General features: G+C 47.5%; 1 protein-coding gene and 1 long non-coding RNA gene across 7 annotated transcripts; one reads left to right on the top strand and one right to left on the bottom strand.

The window, feature by feature from the left end:
* Positions 1-5079: 5079 nt before the first annotated feature.
* LOC116581005 (zinc finger protein 75A-like) lies at positions 5080-14144 on the bottom strand. Of its 6 annotated transcripts, none has more exons than XM_032327972.1 (9): positions 13991-14144; positions 12038-12192; positions 11582-11739; positions 10769-10861; positions 10168-10294; positions 9119-9210; positions 8711-8837; positions 6253-6363; positions 5080-6070 (listed from the first exon to the last, which is right to left on the bottom strand). In XM_032327972.1, exons 4-9 carry the CDS (start codon positions 10799-10801, stop codon positions 5475-5477), a joined length of 1086 nt encoding a protein of 361 aa, XP_032183863.1. In that variant the 5' UTR covers positions 10802-10861; positions 11582-11739; positions 12038-12192; positions 13991-14144; the 3' UTR covers positions 5080-5474. The 6 variants fall into 6 exon arrangements, with proteins under 6 accessions (XP_032183863.1, XP_032183867.1, XP_032183862.1 ...); XM_032327976.1 differs by having other exon boundaries at positions 10168-10252; positions 13406-14144; XM_032327971.1 differs by having other exon boundaries at positions 13406-14144.
* A 12-nt stretch (positions 14145-14156) lies between these two features.
* On the top strand, positions 14157-17403 carry LOC116581017. Its single transcript, XR_004281853.1, has 2 exons — positions 14157-14518; positions 15432-17403. It is a non-coding gene; the product is annotated as an uncharacterized LOC116581017 (long non-coding RNA).
* Positions 17404-20175: the final 2772 nt, after the last annotated feature.

Genomic DNA, 20175 nt, shown 5'->3' on the forward strand with positions numbered 1-20175 from the left:
TGGTGAAAGGATTAACTATGTCCATGTTCCCCACACTGATGTTCCGAAAACAATCTTGAGTTGTTCAATGAGAATGTTGCCCAGAAAGTGCCCACCACTGAGGCCTCCATAGTCAAACATGGCCCGTATTCTGCCTGCTTACCCTCTTCCACTTTGACTACCCCCGACCACGAGTTTTACGTACACATTCAAGCATAAATGCTCTGAGAAATCTTCTTCTAACAAAACATTCACTTTATTCTAACCCATCATCCCCAAATTTACTTGAAGAATACTTTTTTCATGTAATATCTCTGCACAACTCAGTGTTGTCTGAGTCCCAGTGTGGGACATACTGACAGTCTTAGATTTCTAAGGTCCTATCCAGATCCTTCTATGTCCTCCATAGCAGGAGAGGCTCGAGTACTTGCAAGACCACCAGGTCTATGTGAGCACGCAGGCCCTTATGACCAACAAGGCAAATGCTGGAGAGCCGACATCAGGGAAAAGGGTGCCCAGAGGAGAAGCAAGGTGAATGGAGGTGATTTTCCTGCAAAGTGCACAGTCTTCCTAATCCAGGGCGAAGATCCCTGAGCTGAGTTTGAGCATCCATGCGGATAAAATGACAGCCTTGGATATTCACAGCGCCCCACGTGAAATACTCTGTGTGATCCTTCAGAGACTTGATGCTCTTTCCCTCCACCTCTTCTGGTAAAGAGCAAGACAGGGACTCATTGTCATCACAATCAATGAAGCACTTGATACCTCGAGGAAGATTACTGAGCCAGCAGATGTTCTGAGTAACCTAGGCTAGTGTGCAGGTGGCCATGGCAGTTTCTCCCCCTTGCAATATTCCATTCTCGTGTTGATTACATAAGATAAAGTGTCAGACTTGGGCTTGGCACTGAAGACTCAAGGCTTCACAAGACACAGCCCCTGCCCTCCTCATGCTTACATTTTAATGGGGGAAGACAGACAAAAACAAGTAAACAAACCAAACAACTCTTAAGTGCTAATGCATGTTCTGATGGAAACATACACAGTGCTCGGACTGACAACTGCAGATATGACTGGCACATGAGTAAAAGGAAGACGGAATCTTGTGCAAGTTTGCATTTTAAAATCTCGGAGTTTTGGAGAGACCATAGAACTGAGTATCGCAAAAGTGCCCCTTCACTGAAAGAATAAGACTGGCCATAGAAGCTTCTCCTTTAAGGATGATAAATAGCTTTAACAAGGGCTAATGCTCCCCCACCATACCTAAAGGATGAAGGAAATATTTTAAAAAACCTATTTCTAACTCTCATCCATAAACAAGCTACTAATTTTAAAGAAAACTTTACTAAACACATTTTACTTGAACTCTTATTAATGTTAATGATCTTTCACTTTTTTTCTTCTAATGCCCTGACACTGTTAAGTTGTTCATAAAGGTGGTGGAAAAATACTTGGTGTAATAATTATATCAAAAACCTACTATTTGTTCTAAAAAAATTCAACAGTATGCTTTCTGCTGGTTCCTGGCTGCGCAGACATTCCCGATGGAAGGTTCTCACTCAACTGTAACGTCTTGCGCCTGCTTTCCTGGATGACCTTCCTCTAGTCCAAGAGGGCAGTCCCCTTCCTCTCTACATCAATCAGGACAAATCTGCTTCTGCCCTATGTCCTGTGTTTTCTGAGGCCAACTCACAGAAGGTGTGAGGAGGTAGTTACCACACAATTGCTTAAGTCTACTACACTCACAACAGGAATGAGAGGTAACCCCTTCCCTCTCTGGAGCCCACTATCAACAGAAACACATCTTTATGCACAAAAGCAGCAGAGCACAGAGGAACAGAGAGCAAGGGAAGGGGAACAAAGCCAGAGAGCGGCGGATGGTTGCTTTGTCCACCTGAAAAACTGACCAAGCGGGACTTGTCTCAGGTAAAAAATAAGTCCTCCTTTCCTATCACCTCGTCTTGTAGGCTCCTCAGTGTGCCTATCAGTGTTACATGAGCTCAGTGCAGCATCTACAGGAAGGCAGACCCCTTCTGAGGGCCAAAGTCCACATGGACTGACCCAGGAAAGGTACCAGAGCTCTAGTAGAACAGCTGTCTCGAATGGGAGAAGGTATTTGCAAACAACATATCAGATAAAGGGCTAGTATCCAAAATCTATATCAACACCCAAAGAACAAATAATCCAATCAAGAAATGGGCAGAGAACATGAACAGACATTTCTGCAAAGACATCCAGATGGCCAACAAACACATGGAAAAGAGTTCCACGTCACTTGGCATCAGGGAAATACAAATCAAAACCACAATGAGATACTACCTCACACCAGTCAGAATGGCTAAAATTAACAAGTCAGGAAAAGACAAATGTTTGCAAGGATGTGGAGAAAGGGGAACCCTCCTACACTGTTGGTGGGAATGCAAGCTGGTGCAACCACTCTGGAAAACAGCATGGAAGTTCCTCAAAAAGTTGAATATAGAGCTATCCTGCAACCCGGCAATCAAACTATTGGGTATTTACCCTAAAGATACAAACGTAGTGACCCAAAGGGGCATGTACATCTGAATGTTTATAGCAGCATGTCCATGATAGCCAAACTATGGAGAGAGCTTAGATGTCCATCAACAAATGAATGGATAAAGATGTGGTATACTACACCTACACACACACACACACACACACACACACACACACACAAATGGAATACTACGCAGCCATCAAAAGAAATGATATCTTACCATTTGCAACTACATGGATGGAACTGGAAGGTATTATGTTGAGCAAAATAAGTCAATCAGAGAAAGATAATTATCATGACCTCCCTGATATGAGGAATTTGAGAGTCAACATGGAGTGTCTGGGAGGTAGGGAAGGAAAAAATGAAACAAGATGGGATCGGGAGGGAGACAAACCATAAGAGATTCTTAATCTCACAAAACAAACTGAGGGTTGCTGGTGGGAAGGGGGAGGGAGAGGGTGGTTGGGTTATGGACATTGGGGAGGGTATGTGCTATGAGAGTGCTGTAAAATGAGCCTGATGATTCACAGACCTGTACCCCTGAGGCTAATAATACATTATATGTTAATTAAAAAAAAAAAAAAACCCAGCTGTCTCGATGTAGACAGGCCAGGTCACGTTGCGGAAACACACAACACCGACATCTCCGTAGTTCAATAGAAGTTTATTTCTCATTCCTGTAAAGTCCATCACAGGTCTGGGGGACTCTCCACATGGGGGGCTCAGCACTCCAGACTATTCTGACTTTGCAGCCCGTTTCTGTAGAAAGGACACTATTGAGTTTTGCACCAACAAAGAAAGGCTTCAGCCCAGAAGTGGGGCTTCCCACAACCCATCACCCACAACCATCTCATGACCCTAACTGCAAGAGGCAGCAAACTATCACCACTCTTCTCCACACTCTTCACGAGAATACAAGTCCTGCGAGGGCATGTCTTTGGCTCTTTTTGTCCACTACTGCATTCCCAGTCTAAACCAAACAGTGCCTGGGCACGTAAGAGGCTCCCCTGAGACGGAACGAATGTAGCACCAGGAAGATGTCTGCACGTGGCCTGCATGAGACAGGGTACCCAAAGCCTGAGGACAAGGCCGTGGGTAACAGCTATGCAGACGAGAGCTTCAGAGCTGCCTGTGCCTAAGAAGGAAGACTTGGCGTAGTTCATCTTGGGCAAGAAAACAAAATCCTGCCAAGAGCACCGGACCCACAGCTCAGGCAACTTACACTGTAACGTACTGAAGCCAAGGACCAAACCAATGGAGCATTATCACCACCAGCCATGCTCGACTCCTAAGGAGCTGAAAACAGCCATAAAGACAAGTGCATCCCCCCTGCGGTCAGTCTGCCCAGCATATCACTGGGGAGCAGGGGAAAGGGAACCCAATGCGTGTTTCGGGAACCAATCAAGCCATAAGAATGTTTCAGAACTCAGTAGACACAGCACAATGTCATCCAGCCCGGCCCTGCAGGGAGAACGTGCACATCCTGCTCATCCTGCCTTCGGGCCTCCCTGACGCAGCTGCCAGCCAGCGGACCCAGAGCAACAGGGTCTTGAACAAGTCCCTGCATCAGAGCCTTAATTTCATTGTTTGTGAGGTGTTCGGGAGCTCATTTAACCCCCTTCCTGACACCACCTGAAAGCTCTAACAGGAGCACATGGGAGTCACTGCTGTAGACAGTAAGAAGATCCACAGCCCACAGAGGGGTTCAGCCATCTACTGTTCACCCCCCAAGGCTGTTTTTAAATGCTGTGTACAAAAGAGACACAGGGAGACCCCACCGGCTTCACACCGGTTTACAGTGTAAGACAACCAACATGAATGCAGATTCACCCGTCCTTGTCTACCACTCAGCACCAATTCCCAAAACTTTCCTTCTGGGAACCCAACCTTCTGCCACGCCCACTGAACCACAACCTGCGTGCAGCACATACTCGTTTTGAAACAACCCTCTTTGTTCTTCTAAACAAAAACCGAATTAAAAAGCCAATGAACAAAAACCTGATTTGACTGAGCTTCCATAAATTTCCATTTAGACCCCAGGTGCTAATATTTATGGTTGACATTGTGAGGGGGAAAAAATGTCTAGATTCTTTTATTACAATCTTCTTTACATATAATATGTAATCCATGGCTAAAAATTCCAACCCGTTTGCATATGATCTTAGCATTTTCCTTTATCAAACACCACCAGTCAGAGGTGTAAGTCAGTGCACTATTACTTCTTCTGCAAGATTCCCTAGTGGTGAAGTAAATAGTATTTCATCATAATAAAAATGGCCCTAAAAGGATTCAAGAACTAAAATGTTCAAGAAGGAACTCAAATGATATCCAATGTGGGGAACAGTGTCCAATGACAAAGGAGAGGAAGAAAATCCAATTTGGTTCTTGGAAAACTTGATAACAGAACTTTTTTGCCCCATAGGACTCTTGAAATTGGTAATCTTAATAACATGAAGGCAATGGTATCCAATTAAACATGCAGGTTATTCTTTCTTGTTTTGGAAGCCCATGCTACAAATGTTTCCATCATGTGTTTAACGTGGCTGGAAGATCAATGTAAAACCAACAAACGATGATCACAGAAGACTGATTAATTCATGGGTATATTTGCTATTTGAAGCTGAATTTGCTAATTGCCAGAACAATCATGAAATAGTACATTCTGTACTCAGAATGTTCCCTGTACACCTTTCTTGTTAGGAATTCCGATTTATTAGTAAAAATGTAATTAGTACAACTAACATGTCCCCTGCAGAGTCTACCTTGATTCATTTCTGAGAAACATGTTTTTATCACCAAATTTTCCGATGATGAATTATTCATGCTTTTTAACTTTATATTTTTCATAAACCTCAGGGCTAAGCTCTACTTGGAAAATTTCTTCAGACTAAGGATGCTGGATAGGCTTCCTTCTGTTCAGTGGTAGTATTTCTGGTACGCAAGAAGGCTGGAATTCCTGCTAAACTTTCTCATGCTTATGCTACATGTGGGTTCTCCGGTGTTTACTAAGGTGGGAATTCTGACTGAATTTCTTTCCACATACATAACACATAAAAGGTTTCTCTCCAGTGTGAGTTCTTTGATGTGTACGGAGATTTGAATTTTGACTGAAGCTTTTCCCACACCAAGAGCATTTATATGGTTTTATTCCTTGGTGTATTGTTATGTGTTTGTTAAGATCTGATTTCCCTCTAAAGCTCTTACCACAATGTTGACATTTATACGGCTTCACTTCGGTGTGAATTTTTTTGTGTTTAGTAAGATCAGAGGTAAGTCTGAAGTTTTTCCTACACTCCTGGCATGTAAAAGGCTTCTCTACTGCGCGAGCTTTCTTGTGAAGATCCATGAGTCTCTGCAGCTCTTCTTCCCAAATTGAAAGCTCCTTTGTTTGATTAACTGGAAATTCTTGATGCCACTTCCCCATCCTATGTGCATCACCATGATTTTCTTTCCCTGTTGTTTTCTGGGGAACTTTCACTCGGGTCTTTTTTGATACTGTGTCTCCTGGCACTTGTATTTCTAAGTCAGAAAGATACACAGGCTGATGGTTTTCAGTGTCAGATTTGACCTTTGACCCTGTGAGAATAAACATAACAATCAGCCAACTGTATGGCAAAGCGAAACTACAGGAATGGAGAGAAAAATCTAATAGTTACTGACTTACAAAGTACAGATAAGCAGAATTTTAAATTTTAAATATTAAATCCTGCAAAGGTTGCTATCAAGGCACATTTGTTCTCTTCCCACAGTATACTTACCTGAAGGCAACTCCCCAGAACTGTTCTTGAACTCCAAGGGCCTTTGAACCCATGGCTCTTCCCCTTGCTCTAGACAGGAGATCACTTTGGGTTTGGGGAGCACAAATAATGCTGTGAAATGGAAAAAAGGACGTCAAGGACTGGGAACCCAACTAGCCACTCAATAATTGTCCACCAACTCTACAGTATTTCAGTAAAAGCAAAGAGCAGTTTACAGTGCATTACCCGAACGGTCAGACAGGTAGACTCTACTATCTGGTTTCAGGTTTATACTATACTGCACTTCTGGGTGGATACACAAAGTGGAGAGTGAAGATAAACCTAAGCTGGACCCATGGAGAGGATAAAGGGCACGGGAACTTCTCTACAGTGCCCTGTCACCAAGATTACCCTATATTAAACAAGGCTGAACCAAACCCCAGAGTCTACAAGGAATGTAGGTTAGCCCTATTAGTTCCTTAGGATTAGCCCAAGTCTAGCTAAGCAAGGTGAACATCAGTGGGCTGCATGTAGTATGCACTAATGGTTCTTGTCACGGTAACAGTAGCTTTGTATTTAGCTCTTTTTTAAAAAAAATATATTTTATTTTTATAGAGAGAGTGAACAGACAGGTGCACAAGTGCACAAATCGGGGGAGGGGAAAAGGAAGAGAATCTCTTAGCAGACTCCCCTCGGGCTGTGGAGCCTGACACAGGGTTCAATCTAATGGCCCATAAGATTGTGACCTGAGCTAAAATCAAGAGTCAAAGGTTTAACCAACTGAGCCACCCAGGGATCCCTGCTTTTTACTTAGCTCTTGTGCACCACATATTGGATTAGGAAAGATTTCCCCCCATTCCTATAGCTCACTGGTTCTTGTCCAGATGGAAAAAACATACCAGAATTCCTTAAGGAAACCTTTCTAAATATACACCAGCAAGCTGCAGAAGTACTCAGCACTCAGTCATTCAATCAGTCTGTACTGACTGGATAAAATGTGCCAGGAACGCTATTTGGGCTAACGATATAATTAGTGGTAACTAAGCCAAAGCACCCTTATGTTAAAAAAAATCCTTTTTTTTTTTTAAGATTTTTATTTATTTGACAGAGAGAGAGAGCACACAAGCAGCAGAAGGTATAGGCAGAGGGATGGGGAGAAGCAGGCTCCTCGATGAGCAGGGTGCCCAATGCAGGGTTCGATCCCAGGACCCTGAGATCATGACCTGAACCGAAGGCAGACGCTTAACCGACTGAACCATCCAGGCTCCCCTAAAGCGCCCTGATCTTACGGGCATTTGCTCAACAGTGATAAATAAACGAAGTTGTCAGCACACAGCAAATATTCTGTGGAAAACTAAAGCAGGACAACCCAGCATTTTAAGATTCTGCTTCTCTGAAGCTTCTCGGAGGAGGTAGTACGGAAGGCCTCTTTGAAAAACTGGAATTGCGGCAGGAATGTAGAAGTGAGTTTCGCCATGGGGCAGAAAAGTGCGCCAGGCAGAGGAAAGGGGAAAGTAGAAACGACCATGGCAATTTCAAGAAACAGAAAGACCAGCGAGGCTCAAGGGGACTGAGCGAGGGCACAAGTGGCAGCAGGTGAGGGCAGGGAGGAGAGTGGGGTCAGATCCCGGAGGACCTGAAGCACTTCAGGAAGGTGCGGATTTTATTCAGAATGTGGTGAGAATTCACCATATGGTTTACAATGGGAAATGTCATGATTTGACCAGGTTTTTAAATTTTTTTTTTTTAAAGATTTTATTTGTCAGAGAGAGAGAGAGGAAGACAGAGCGAGCACAGGCAGACAGAATGGCAAACAGAGGCAGAGGGAGAAGCAGGCTCCCTGCTGAGCAAGGAGCCCGATGTGAAACTCGATCCCAGAACGCTGGGATCATGACCTGAGCCGAAGGCAGCTGCTTAACCAACTGACACACCCAGGCGTCCCTTGACCAGGTTTTTAAAAGATTCCAGCTGCTCTGTGGAAAAGAGTGTGCGACAGCAAGAGGCAGGGCCACCGGTCAGAAAATGCCCAGGTCAGGCAGTTACACACGCTGCCGGCTTAAGCCAGGACGCTAACAGCACCGGGAAATGAGGCATGGCTGTGCTCGGGCTACACTCTGATGGAGCCTGAAGGACAGTGACGCATTAGCACGCGGTATGAGGGCGAGATCACAGTAAAGGATGACCCCATGTTCCTTCCTCGTAGCTGCTGGGTGAAAGCTCTTGACCGAGAAGAGAGATCCATGAAAACAGATTTGGGGAAGGAGAAAAAATAAATCAAGACATCCACATAGCACACGGAGTGAGCACCTGGACAAAGCTAACCAAGGGACCTGGATACACCTTTCCCCTGTCCACACACCATCTAGTTGAAAAACAAGCCATTATCGGAACACAGCCTCTCAGGGGAGTACATTCCCAGTAAGCAGAGAACATGACAGATTACTCAACTTCTACCCAATGGGAGAGGGAGCGTCTTTACCTAGAGAGATGAGAGTCTCATAGTTTTCCCGCATTACATCACTGTAGAGGGCCTTCTGAGTGGGATCCAGTAACTCCCATTCTTCCTGGGAAAAATACATGGCCACTTCTTCAAATGTCAACAAGCTCTAAAGAAGACAATGGGCTTCAGCTCAGTACTTGTACTACAGAAGCAGCTCTACCATCTGGCCCATGGTAGACCCTGGGCACTCAAGGAATTAATAGCACATTCTTTTTTTTTTTTTTAAAGTAAGAAAGCAACAAAGGAAAAAACCAAGGGATCATCAAAAGCCTAGGAGATGCCAGTCCCCCAGGGAGAACACTGAGGCTGATATGCCTGTGAGCTGGGCAGTGTGTGTCCTGGGCAGCAGGGAAAGATAGCCCTTAACAGCTGGATCGCACAGCTCACCTGGGACTCAGGCAACACGAGCTCAGGTGCCACTGTCCAGTTTTTGGTGTCTGTCTTCTCAGAAAAGGCTAGGATGTGGTGAACAGGGACAGCTGTGGATAGAAAAGAAGCCGCAAAAATTTCTCGTACTTTTGTCTATGAACACCCTTACCTCATTTCTAAACCACAGAAGATCCTGTTTCCTTTAGTACATGTGGGACATATTCACAAATGTTAAGTGATACCAACTGGTGGCCCTGTCACAGTAAACAAGAATCGAGCACGTAATCACCCCTAAAGCAATTCCCCAGTTTACTGTCTTCAGTTTTCATATAGTCAATAAAAGGAAATCTTACTTTTTCTTATGTAAAATGTTTTGAGTTAGGCAAAAATTAGAGGTGTTTAAAAATGTAGAACTCAGGCTCAATGTGCCAGCAATAGAAACGGAAAGGTAGAAGTTAGTTTGATGAATACAAGCAACAGAAAAATCACTGGGAGTAAAGACAACTGAAGAAAAACACCAATGGAAAGACGAGGCAGGAAGGTGAGTAGCAGTCACATCTTATAGGCTCCTGGGTACCTCAGTAAGGAATATGGATGTGTGAGAAGACGTCCAAAGATTTACATGAAATTTCATGATTTGATGAGGACTTTAAAACAGTAAAGGACAAGACACGATTGCACTCTGCCTGCACTACGAAGGTGTAGCCAAATGGAGAGTGATGCATTACTAGTGGGCTGTGATGGCAAGATTATGGCTAAGGATGACTCTATTTCTCTGCTGTGACATTTTGAATAAATGATGGTAACTTGTATGGGGATAGGAACGGTAAAAAAGGAACAGATTTGGAGGGAAGGAAGGGATCAAGAATTTTAGGCAAGGAATGACCTTGTGCACTTGGACAAAGCACCCTAGGTGATCTGGATACACCTTTCCCCTGTCCACACACCATCTAGTTGAAAAACAAGCCATTATCGGAACACAGCCTCTCAGGGGAGTACATTCCCAGTAAGCAGAGAACATGACAGATTACTCAACTTCTACCCAATGGGAGAGGGAGGGTCTTTACCTAGAGAGATGAGAGTCTCATAGTTTTCCCGCATTACATCACTGTAGAGGGCCTTCTGAGTGGGATCCAGTAACTCCCATTCTTCCTGGGAAAAATACATGGCCACTTCTTCAAATGTCAACAAGCTCTAAAGAAGACAATGGGCTTCAGCTCAATACTTGCACTACAGAAGCAGCTCTACCATCTGGCCCATGGTAGACCCTGGGCACTCAAAGAATTCATAGCCACCCCCTCCATTTTAAAGAATTTTTTAAAAATTTATTTATTTGACAGAGGATGAGAGATAGCAAAAGAGAGCATGAGCAGGGGGTGGAAATGGAAAGGGTAAATAAAGCACATGGGCCTTAATCCCAGGACCTTGGGATCATGACCTGAGCCAAAGGCAAACACCCAACCAACTGAGCCACTGAAATGTCCCACTTTTTTTTTTTTTTTTCTTTTAAGTGAGAAGGCAGAAAGGAAAACCAAGGGATCATCAATAGCCTAGGAGGTGCCCAGTCCCCCAGGCAGAACACTGGGGCCAACATGCCTGTGAGCTGGGCAGTGTGTGTCCTGGGCAGCAGGGAAAGGCAGCCCTCAACAGCTGGATCGCGCAGCTCACCTGAGACTCAGGCAACAAGAGTTCAGATGCCATTGTCCAGTCTTTGATGTTTGCCTTCTCAGAAAAAGCCTAGGATCTGGTGAACAGGCACAGCTGTGAACAGAAAAGAGCCAGAAGAAATTTCTCTCACTTCTATGAACAATCTAACCCTATTTCTAAAATACAGACAATACCAATCTTTTCATCAGAGACAGTATACATTTGCTACTGTGTATGGTGTCTTAAAGTAGCCTTCTCATTGCAAAGAAGAGCCAAATTACCAACTGACACCAAAAATAGGATCTCTGTTTTTCAGGATTGACTTACTGAAAGAAAAACCCTTTTTAGTTTCCTCTCATGAAATAAATGGTTCTCAATCAAGCAAAAGTCATACATATTTAAAAATGAAGTACTCAAGGAACTCAGTGCATAATAAAAGATAAGATCTTTTATCATTATTTTTTTCCTAGACACAGTTCTATTCATATTCTGTTACTGATAACCCATTTCTGATCTCAATTTCTTCTGTACTTTATGAGAATGAGATGGCTCCTATTCTCTTTAGTTTTCTAAAGGAGAGTTCATGGTGTTATTACTGGAGTTCAGTGGTATAGATACCTCTGTATCACAGGCCAATGTCCAACTTCGCCCACAACTGGTCTACTCTATCGATAAACACCCAGGAACCATTGTAATTGTTTACATGTCTATTTACAGATCTACAGTTCTCAACTCATAAAAAATACAACATTCTGATTGCAAAAATTCCTATCAGTTCCAAGGAATTAGTAATTATGTTCTGCCCTGTCTCACATACAGGCTCAGTTTCCTTACGAGAATTCTAGCTCAGTTGTTCTTGCAGCCCCTGGTGTTTACTCCAAAATTCATCATGGGACACGTCCACTGGCAGTGACTCTCATGCCTTCGTCTTGAAGCCTATGACGTCTCCAGTTGGAAGAGCACGGCCTCTTTTCCAAGCTCCCGACTGTACCCTACAAATAAATAATCACCTATTATGAGAAAACTTATGTTTAGTTAGGGGGTAAGTGATAGAAAAAGAAAAAAACCTGAGTAGAGATGGCAGGAAGTATGAAACACTAAAAAAAATGACTAAAAGATGAACAGAGATATTGGACCACGAATTTCCCACAAGGTATTAACTACAAAATGTGGGGAAATTACCATAACAAAAAAAGTTGTGGCAACTGCTAGCTCTGAGACAGTGGCTCCCACCCATTTGCATGCAGCAAAGCACAGACAAGCAGGGTTGCATAGACTATGTATACTCACGCTGTCTTGACAGGTTTTCCCCTTGACTTAGAAGCCTCTCTAAGTGGTTTCCTGTTTTATACTTTTCTAGTTTTCACCCATTACCACCTATGATGGCAACTGAGACCATGTATTTTCAGGAATATAATTAAGTAACGGATCTTCTTCATAAAACACTGAGAACAGGACAAAAAATGCGCATCAGTAAGAAAGTCACATGAACTTTACTATCCACTACTCCTAACTGGAGAAAAATGAACACTGAGAACAGGAAAAAAAAGTACACATCAGTAAGAAAGTCATATGAACTTTACTGTCCACTACTCCTAAGGGGAGAAAAATGAATAGAAAAATCTACCTTCCTTTCTTTTTTTTTTTTTTTTTTGAAGATTTTACTTATTTGAGTGAGAGAGAGAAAGAGCCAGCAGGGGGAAGGACAGAGGGAGCAGCATACACTCTGATAAAAAGGGAGCCTGACATGGGGCTCCATCTCAGAAGCCCCAGATCACAACCTGAGCCAAATGCTGCCACATAACCCACTGAGCCACCAAGGGGCACGTCCTTTCCTTTTAAAGAATCCACTGCCAGACCCTTTCTTCTTCGATTATCCACTTGAAATAATGCACAGCTCATCGATAGACAAATACCCACTGAGGACTTGGTCTTTCTTTGCAAAAGTAATGATTCAAGAAAGGTTAGCAGTGAGACCACTTACACCCTCTGGCTGCAAGAGGCATGGGGATTCTCCAAAGACTTCACTGTTGTGCTTCCCACCCCAGCTACCCCACGCCAAGGAAGGATCAGGGGAATATTCTGAGTTCCTCTTAAATGTGAACGTGTCATCCCAGTCTTCTGTCTCTAGCAAGGGGGTCCAACTTCTCTGACCCTTCATCCTCTTGTGAAGACGAAACCCTCAGTGCGTGGAACATTCCAGATTCTCCTTTCCACTCTACGGATATTGGCAGGACAGCTGGGACACAGAAGTGACACCAGACGAGGAGGAAAGTAATGAGGGAAAAAGCAGTCCTATTCTAAGACAGCAAACCCGAGTTCAGTAACTAGATGCTCCACACTCGTTTGACACTTCCCGGTAAACACCATCAAGGGCACCGTGCACAAGATCTAGTCCTGTGTTTTTAAACCTCTTTCCTTGGGGCGCCTGGGTGGCTCAGTGGGTTAAAGCCTCTGCCTTCGGCTCAGGTCATGATCCCAGGGTCCTGGGATCGAGCACCGCATCGGGCTGTCCGCTCCGCGGAGAGCCTGCTTCCTCCTCTCTCTCTTTCTGCCTGCCTCTCTGCCTACTTGTGATCTCTGTCTGTCAAATAAATAAATAAAATCTTAAAAATAAAAATAAACCTCTTTCCTTGACCCAGAAAAATCACAGCTGACCTTGGCTTACAAAACGCTTATCCAAATGCCAAGCCGCAAAGAACGAGAGAAGGGGAGTTGGTGCTGTCGACGGTGAGCCTTCGGCCCACCTTCCCTCTCTTCGACGTTCATTCAGACCTCGAGGCGAGAAGGAGCAGAGTCGCGGGATCTCGCCTTCCCTGGCCTGAGGTCTCACGAACGGCTCCCAAATTCGGCCAGGACGCCACGATGTTCTCAAATGGCCGGCGGCCGGCTGCCCGGCCGGCTCAGCGTGCACCCAGACGCTTGTCGCACTCCGGCACCAGCAGAGGCTGACATCTCTGAAGCTGCACCTCCCAGGTCCCCCGGCCCACGGAAAGTCCGGCCAGCGAGTCGGGAAACTGGCCACCGCGGCCCCGACGCCGTCTCCGCAAAGGCGGACAACACGATGGTCTCCGGAGCCCGACGGCGGGGCTCTCCGAAACGGTCCGGCCGTCAGCCTGCGACCGCCCGGTCCGAAACCACCGCCGCCCACGGACGATGGCAGCCTAGCCTCCGCCACCGCGCAGCGGCCGGGGCTCCTCGGGAGCTCCGGGGTCCACGCCGCTGCCCCTGCCACCCGCTCACCTGCAAGCCACCGCCCTCGCCCCGCGATGCTCCCAGGCGGGAGCCGCCACACGCAAGACCGGCCTTAATCTGGCCCGCGTTCCTGCCCGGGTCCCACCAGACACCGCGCTCCGGCCGGAAGCAGACTGACGCCTTTCCGGGGAGGGGCTTCGAGCCGCCGCGCCGCGGGCCCCACCCTCGCGGAGGAAACCCGCTTTCCTTCCAATGCCGCCGTGGCTGTCCGAAAGAGTTAATGCTACCGAGTGTCCCGTTCCTGCCGCGGCCTAGAGGGGCCTCCCGGCGGCTCGGCGAGCGTCTGTCGCCGCCTCGCGTCCCGCACCGGAAGGCACTGCGCGTCCGGCTAGTGCCTACGTGGCCTTCGTGCAGCGCCGGTACTCGGAGCCCAGCCCGGCGGGGATGGCCGCCCCTTCGCACGCGGGGCCCTCGGCCTTCCCGGGGCTTTCGTTCCGTCAGGATCGGCGGCCCCCGAGGGCTTGTTCCCTCCTCTGGGCCGCGTGTCCCTCACAACGATCACGTTTTCCTAATGAGGTAGGTTCCAGCCGGTGTGACGGGTTCTAGCTGCAGTGTCCTTGGCAGGGACAGGGAGCCGCGGCTCGGCCCCTAGTACGGGATTTAGGTCCCCTGCAGTCTTGGCTCCCTCTCCGTGCACGATGGCAGGCTCCCTGGATCCATCTTGTGTCCCTGCAGTCTCTGCCACAGTTCGTGAACCCTACTTTCAGGATCCGGGCATTTCGGGTTGTGGGCGTCTCCTAATCGCCAGGACTCTCCCAGCGTCAGCCTTCGCCAGGCAATAGCTTACTTATTAGGTCCACTACGTGCAGCCAGGGCCGGAGGGCACAGGGCAGTCTTTGCTGCAAGGAATCTGGCCAAAGGACTGGGGCACTTTTGTGACCGTCAGGAGTAGGGAGGCTAGGAAGAGGGGAGGCCTAGGCTGAGTGAGGCGGGAGTCCGAGGAAGTGAAGGTTGCCTTATGGTTGGGGAAATGGTAAAAGACCTTGAACCTGATCTGTCCGCTCCATGGAGTGGGGCCACATCCACGCAGAGGGAAAGCCGGGAGACTGGGGTATGATCCATCATACGTGTTCACTAAGTGTGATCGGGCTACATTTGGAGGGAGGCTCAACAGTGAGAAAATAAGTTCTTGTAGCCCTCTCACCAAGTAGGCAGAGAGGCAGGCAGAGAGAGGAGGAAGCAGGCTCCCTGCTGAGCAGAGAGCCTGATGCGGGGCTCGAACCCAGGACGCTGGGATCATGACCTGAGCAGAAGGCAGAGGCCTTAACCCACTGAGCCACCCAGGCGCCTTGAGACTGCATTTTTAATAAAGTAGATCCTGGAGCATCGCTGGAGATTTTTTCCCAGGGCAGTTCATCTAGAAGTAAGGGGAAGGTGGGAATGAAAATGGGAGACCAGTACCGGGTCACTATATTACTTTTGGTTTTAGGTGGAATCCTGTTGTGCTGATCCCTTCTCCGTGAGAGCAAAGGGTTAAACACGGGAGATGAGAAGAAGCATCTGTGAAGGTCACTTGCACAGGTTTCAGAGCAGGCTCATTTCCTAGGAATCTGCGTCAGGCAGAGACTTAGTTTCTTCAGAAGCAATTCTTTCCAGGGTGCAGTAGTGCTCTTAGCATTGAGATCCTCACCACCGGGCCCACGGCTGAGCATATGCTGGGAACTTACTAAAGCGAATAAATGAAGTTCTGCCAGTGGTGCCCTTGCAGCGTACTGGCGGGCCTGATTCATAACCTGGGTGTGGAGGTGGTTGGGGGAGGAAAAGTGGGAAAAGACACCCCGTGAAAGCAAGAAGGCAGTGCAAACTGGGGAACCATGAAAGAAGACCAGTCTGTGCCAGGGTTCCTTTCCCTTGCTGTGGAGCCCACCAGACTCCTTTTGAAATCACATTCCCCTGCCTGAGCACTGCTGAAAAATGATGAACGTACAGCTGGGGAGCGATGACAGGGAAGACCTGGCCTTTATATCGAGATACCACACAGCTGCCGTGTTGGGCTGAATGGTGTTGCCGTGTGACCGGCTAGAGTTAATAATGGTGCTACTGACTAACCAGTTCTCTCTTTTTTCTTTTTCCATGTATATTACTTATCATAGAATAATTCCCTTAATTATTGTTGCTTGATATTAGGCTGTATTTGCTCCACACCCTATTCACAATCCTACTCTTTCACGATGCTCTCCATGTTTCATAATCTCTTGAGATCAGGATGTGTATGAGGGAGCAGGGTCTAGAAATGGCGAGGAAGCTGTGGCTCTGGTTGAGGATGTACAGAATGCATCTGGCCAGCAGGTGAGGACAGGCATTCAGGACCTGCTGAGTGTCATTGTGAAGAACCGAGCGAGAAGCACAGGAATCTACTTAGTGGAGAGGAGCCGACCTGAGAAATGCACAGTAGCGCTCTGTCCGCCACCAGAAACCACGAGCTGGCTTGGGGTGGTCCCTACCCTTCGTCTTTGGGGAGAATTTCTCGTTTGGTGCAATAACGTAGACACGGATATATTCAGTTTATGTTTAAGGTCCCTAATACAAATGTAAAACCTCAGAATACTTTCCAACAGAAGGCCAGGGAAAGGACAACTATCCCTCACCCTCGGAGTTGGTGAGTTAAAATCCAGTGTCTCTTGCTGAAAGTCTCCTTGAGGGCAGATGCCATGTGTTATTCACTAAATAAAGTTGCATTAGAGCTGCTCCTGCTGCCAGGATTAAGGGGTCGGTATGGAATAGTGATGAGTTTCACAAAGTATGCACTTGTCCACTTAGGGACTAGGTCGGACATGTGGTCAGTGTAACAATCTTGTACATTTTGGGAGAAGGGAGCTGTGAGAGGCACAGGAGAAGAAAAGGAACTTGGCTTTGGTTGTAGGAGATTGTGGGAAGAAGGCAACTGAGATCCCAATCCCAAGTCTGGGAGAGGCACAGAGTAAAGGAGGAGTGTGAGCCAGAGGGACGCTGTAGGCTGAGCCCCTCTGCAGTCAACAGGAAGCAGCTCGCTGGGTGCAGAGACTACATGCCTGGAACGGGAGATGCCCGTGTCCCCAGTGAGGAGGCAGACGTATCCTCGGGCTGCGGGAGGAAGAGCGGTGTTGACATAATGTGGAGAAGGCAGAACCGTGTGGTGGGGACATCAGGGTCCAGGCTGAGGAAGTTCCTGAAGGATCCAGGGCATCGGGACAATTACTAACCGCTAGGAGGGAGCAGAGAAGGCCAAGCAGTAGCACATGGACAGAGTTAGAGACTGGGTTGGTGACCAGCGGGAGCCGCTACATCTGATAGTCCTCCTGCTCCTGGCTCCCTTGGCCTCTCTCTGTGGGGCCGGTCTCTCCCTCGTGGCCACCACCATTTCAGAGCCAAGCTCTTCACAGGAGTGAGATGGTACAGGAATGTCGGGGTTAAAAGAATTACCTGAAACTTGTCTGGGATGGGACGGGCAGAGCAGGAAGCGGAGGGGAGAGGGAGCAGAGCAGGTTGGTAGCACGCGTCAGGACGCCGGCCGCCTCTGCCTACCATGCCTCTCTCACTAAGGGCCAGTTAAAAGCTTGGGACATAACAGACGCAGGTGGCTCTGAGTGCCTGCCACGTGCCCCGTACTGGGGATTTCACAGTGAATGTGACAGGCGTTGTCCCTGGCCTGCAGGAGCCACACTCTATGGGGAAGCGGATGACAGGTGAAGAAAGAAAGCTACTTTGGGTAACTGCTCGACAGAAATGAGCAGCTGACGTGCTAGACAGGGACCGCGGTGCGGACAGGAGGCACGCAGGGCGTGTCTGAGGAAATATTCACGGTATTGTATGACCAGCACCCCTAGGGGCACCTGGATGGCTCAGTTAAGCATGTGTGTTTGGCTCAGGTCATGATTCCAGGCTTGGGATGGAGCCCTGCATCGGGCTTCCTGCTCAGTGGGCAGCCTGATTCTCTCTCTGCCTCTCCACCCGCTTGTGCTCTGACAAATGAATAAATATCTTTAAAAAAAAAAAAATCAGGGTGCCTGGATGGCTCAGTGGGTTTAAGCCTCTGCCTTTGGCTCAGGTCATGATCTCAGGGTCCTGGGATTGAGCCCTCTGCTCAGCAGGGAGCCTACTTCTCCCCACCCCTGCCTGTCTCTGCGTGCGCTCTCTCTGTCAAGTAAATAAATAAATCTTAAAAAGTAAATAAATAAAAAATCATGACCTCTATCCAGTTCCAAAACATTTTCACCCCCAAAAAGGAAATGCTGCATCAGTTAGGAAGTCACTCATTCTCTCTTTCGATTTACATTTTCTGTGATTACTCAGAAAGGTATCCTACGACACGTGACTTTCCTTGCTGACCCTCTCTCACGGAGCAGGTTTCAAGGCTGTATCAGTACTTAGTTCCATTTCATGTCTGAATAATCCACTGCAGGGACAGACCAAGGCTCTGTCTTCGTCCATCTCTTCCAGCCCAGCACTGTGGCTGCATACATTTCAGGAGTACCCACAGCCATGCTATGCTGCCTTTTATGCTGAGTTGAAAGCTTCCATTGTAGTGGGCTCAGTAACTTTTATTTTTAAAATCTTACTTATGGGGGCACCTGGGTGCTTCAGTGGTTTAAGCCTCTGTCTTCAGCTCAGGTCATGATCTCAGCGTCCTGGGATAGAGCCCCACATCAGACTCTCTGCTCAGCAGGGAGCCTGCTTCCCCCTCTCTCTCTGCCTGCCTCTCTGCCTACTTGTCATCTCTGTCAAATAAATAAATAAAATTTTAAAAAAAAGAAATCTTACTTATGTAAGTAATCTCGACACCTGATACGAGGCTCGAACGCACAACCACAAGATCAAGTCATATGCTCTTCTGACTGAAGACAGCCGGGCACACCTACTCCCTTTTAAAAGCCAGCTCTTTATTTAATTCAAGTCCTACAGAAAAACATGACCTGTTCATGCTGTTTATGTGAAACAGAAAATTGTCGAACAAGTGTATCTGCAGTAGTGTTTCTAAGCAGATGAAACAATCAGTGTATCATTATAAATCTCAGTATTTACTTTCTTAGAATCCCTGGGAACGTCCCTGCCCTCCGGTATGTGGTTGCTGAGGCTGTGGGGTTGAATGTGAAGGGGCAGGACTTACCGCGTGCCAAGGCTCGCTCCTGCTGCTCACCCTGGCTTCAGGCTTAGATCCCTCGCACTGGAAGCTCCTCCCGATCAGACTTGTGTGTGTTCCCTGAAGTTCTGTTAATACGTTCACAGAATGAACCACTTCCATACTAGAATTCCTGCAGATGGATTTCTGGGACAGTATATATTATGCTGGCCTGGGGGAAATGAAAGGCTTGAGTTACTGTGGTATTTTTAGGAGGACGAGGGTCATCTTTGGGTGGTGGGGCTTAAAGCCTACCCCCCACCCCGTATGAAACATGTTTTTTTCTGTAATTTGCATATACAGCTTTAGAATGAAGCAATTCGTTGTTTTTTGTTTTTGTTTTTTTAAATAAACAGCTATTATACCAACAATCTGCTGGAAGGAGCTTCTCACCACACAGAGGCCACTGGCTATGGCCGTGGTCCCCACTCTGGTGCTCTGAGACTCTGCTAGGGGGCGTGTTCAAGCACATCCCCAGCTTCAGATACAGTGGGTGCAGGTGGGGCCCAAGTGTATGCGTTTGTGACAGGAGATCGAGACCCTCCTGGCCATCCTCTGGGACCCTTCATGAGGAACTCGGACTTGTCAGCACAGCAAGACCTACAGGGCGGTGGCAGGATGTCTCTGGGAGCAGGGCGTTCTGCTGGCCCCAGAGCTGTCCCGTGCCAAGTTCAGCAGCCTGCGGTCGAGGTGCTGGGAGGTGAGGGCGGGCCGTGTGCTGGAGCTTTGTGTCCTTCATGAGGCATTGGATGCCCGGTCAAGTTCCTGGGCCTCTGCACCCAAGGTGGCGAGCCGTGCTGTTCCCAGCCACGAAGGAAGGGCTGCGGAATCCGGAGAGCTGAGTCGGCAGAACGGGAAGCCCACAGCAACTGGAGAAGGGTCCTGGGCGGACGGCGTGGCCGGGGATGAAGGGGACTTCCAGGAAACTGGCCGGGAAGGTAGGAGATGGGACCTGCTGATCTTGTTCCCATATGGAGTAGGTAGGACTCTTGGCTCTGATAGCCAGGGGACAGGGAAGTCCCCGCAGAGGCTGGCACTCTGCCATCAAGAGGGCGCTGCCTCCACTGCTGCGAGC

This window comes from Mustela erminea, chromosome 20 (assembly GCF_009829155.1).
Source record: "Mustela erminea isolate mMusErm1 chromosome 20, mMusErm1.Pri, whole genome shotgun sequence".
NCBI classification, from domain to species: Eukaryota; Metazoa; Chordata; class Mammalia; order Carnivora; family Mustelidae; genus Mustela; species Mustela erminea.

Coding starts and splice junctions, on each gene's coding strand:
- LOC116581005 (XM_032327975.1), bottom strand. CDS start 10,801: ATGGCATCTGAACTCTTGTTGCCTGAGTCTCAG. Junction 10,295..10,768: donor TCTTGTTGCCTGAGTCTCAG/GTGAGCTGCGCG, acceptor TGTCTTCTTTAG/AGCTTGTTGACATTTGAAGA. Junction 9,211..10,167: donor TGAGACTCTCATCTCTCTAG/GTAAAGACCCTC, acceptor TTCTATCCACAG/CTGTCCCTGTTCACCACATC.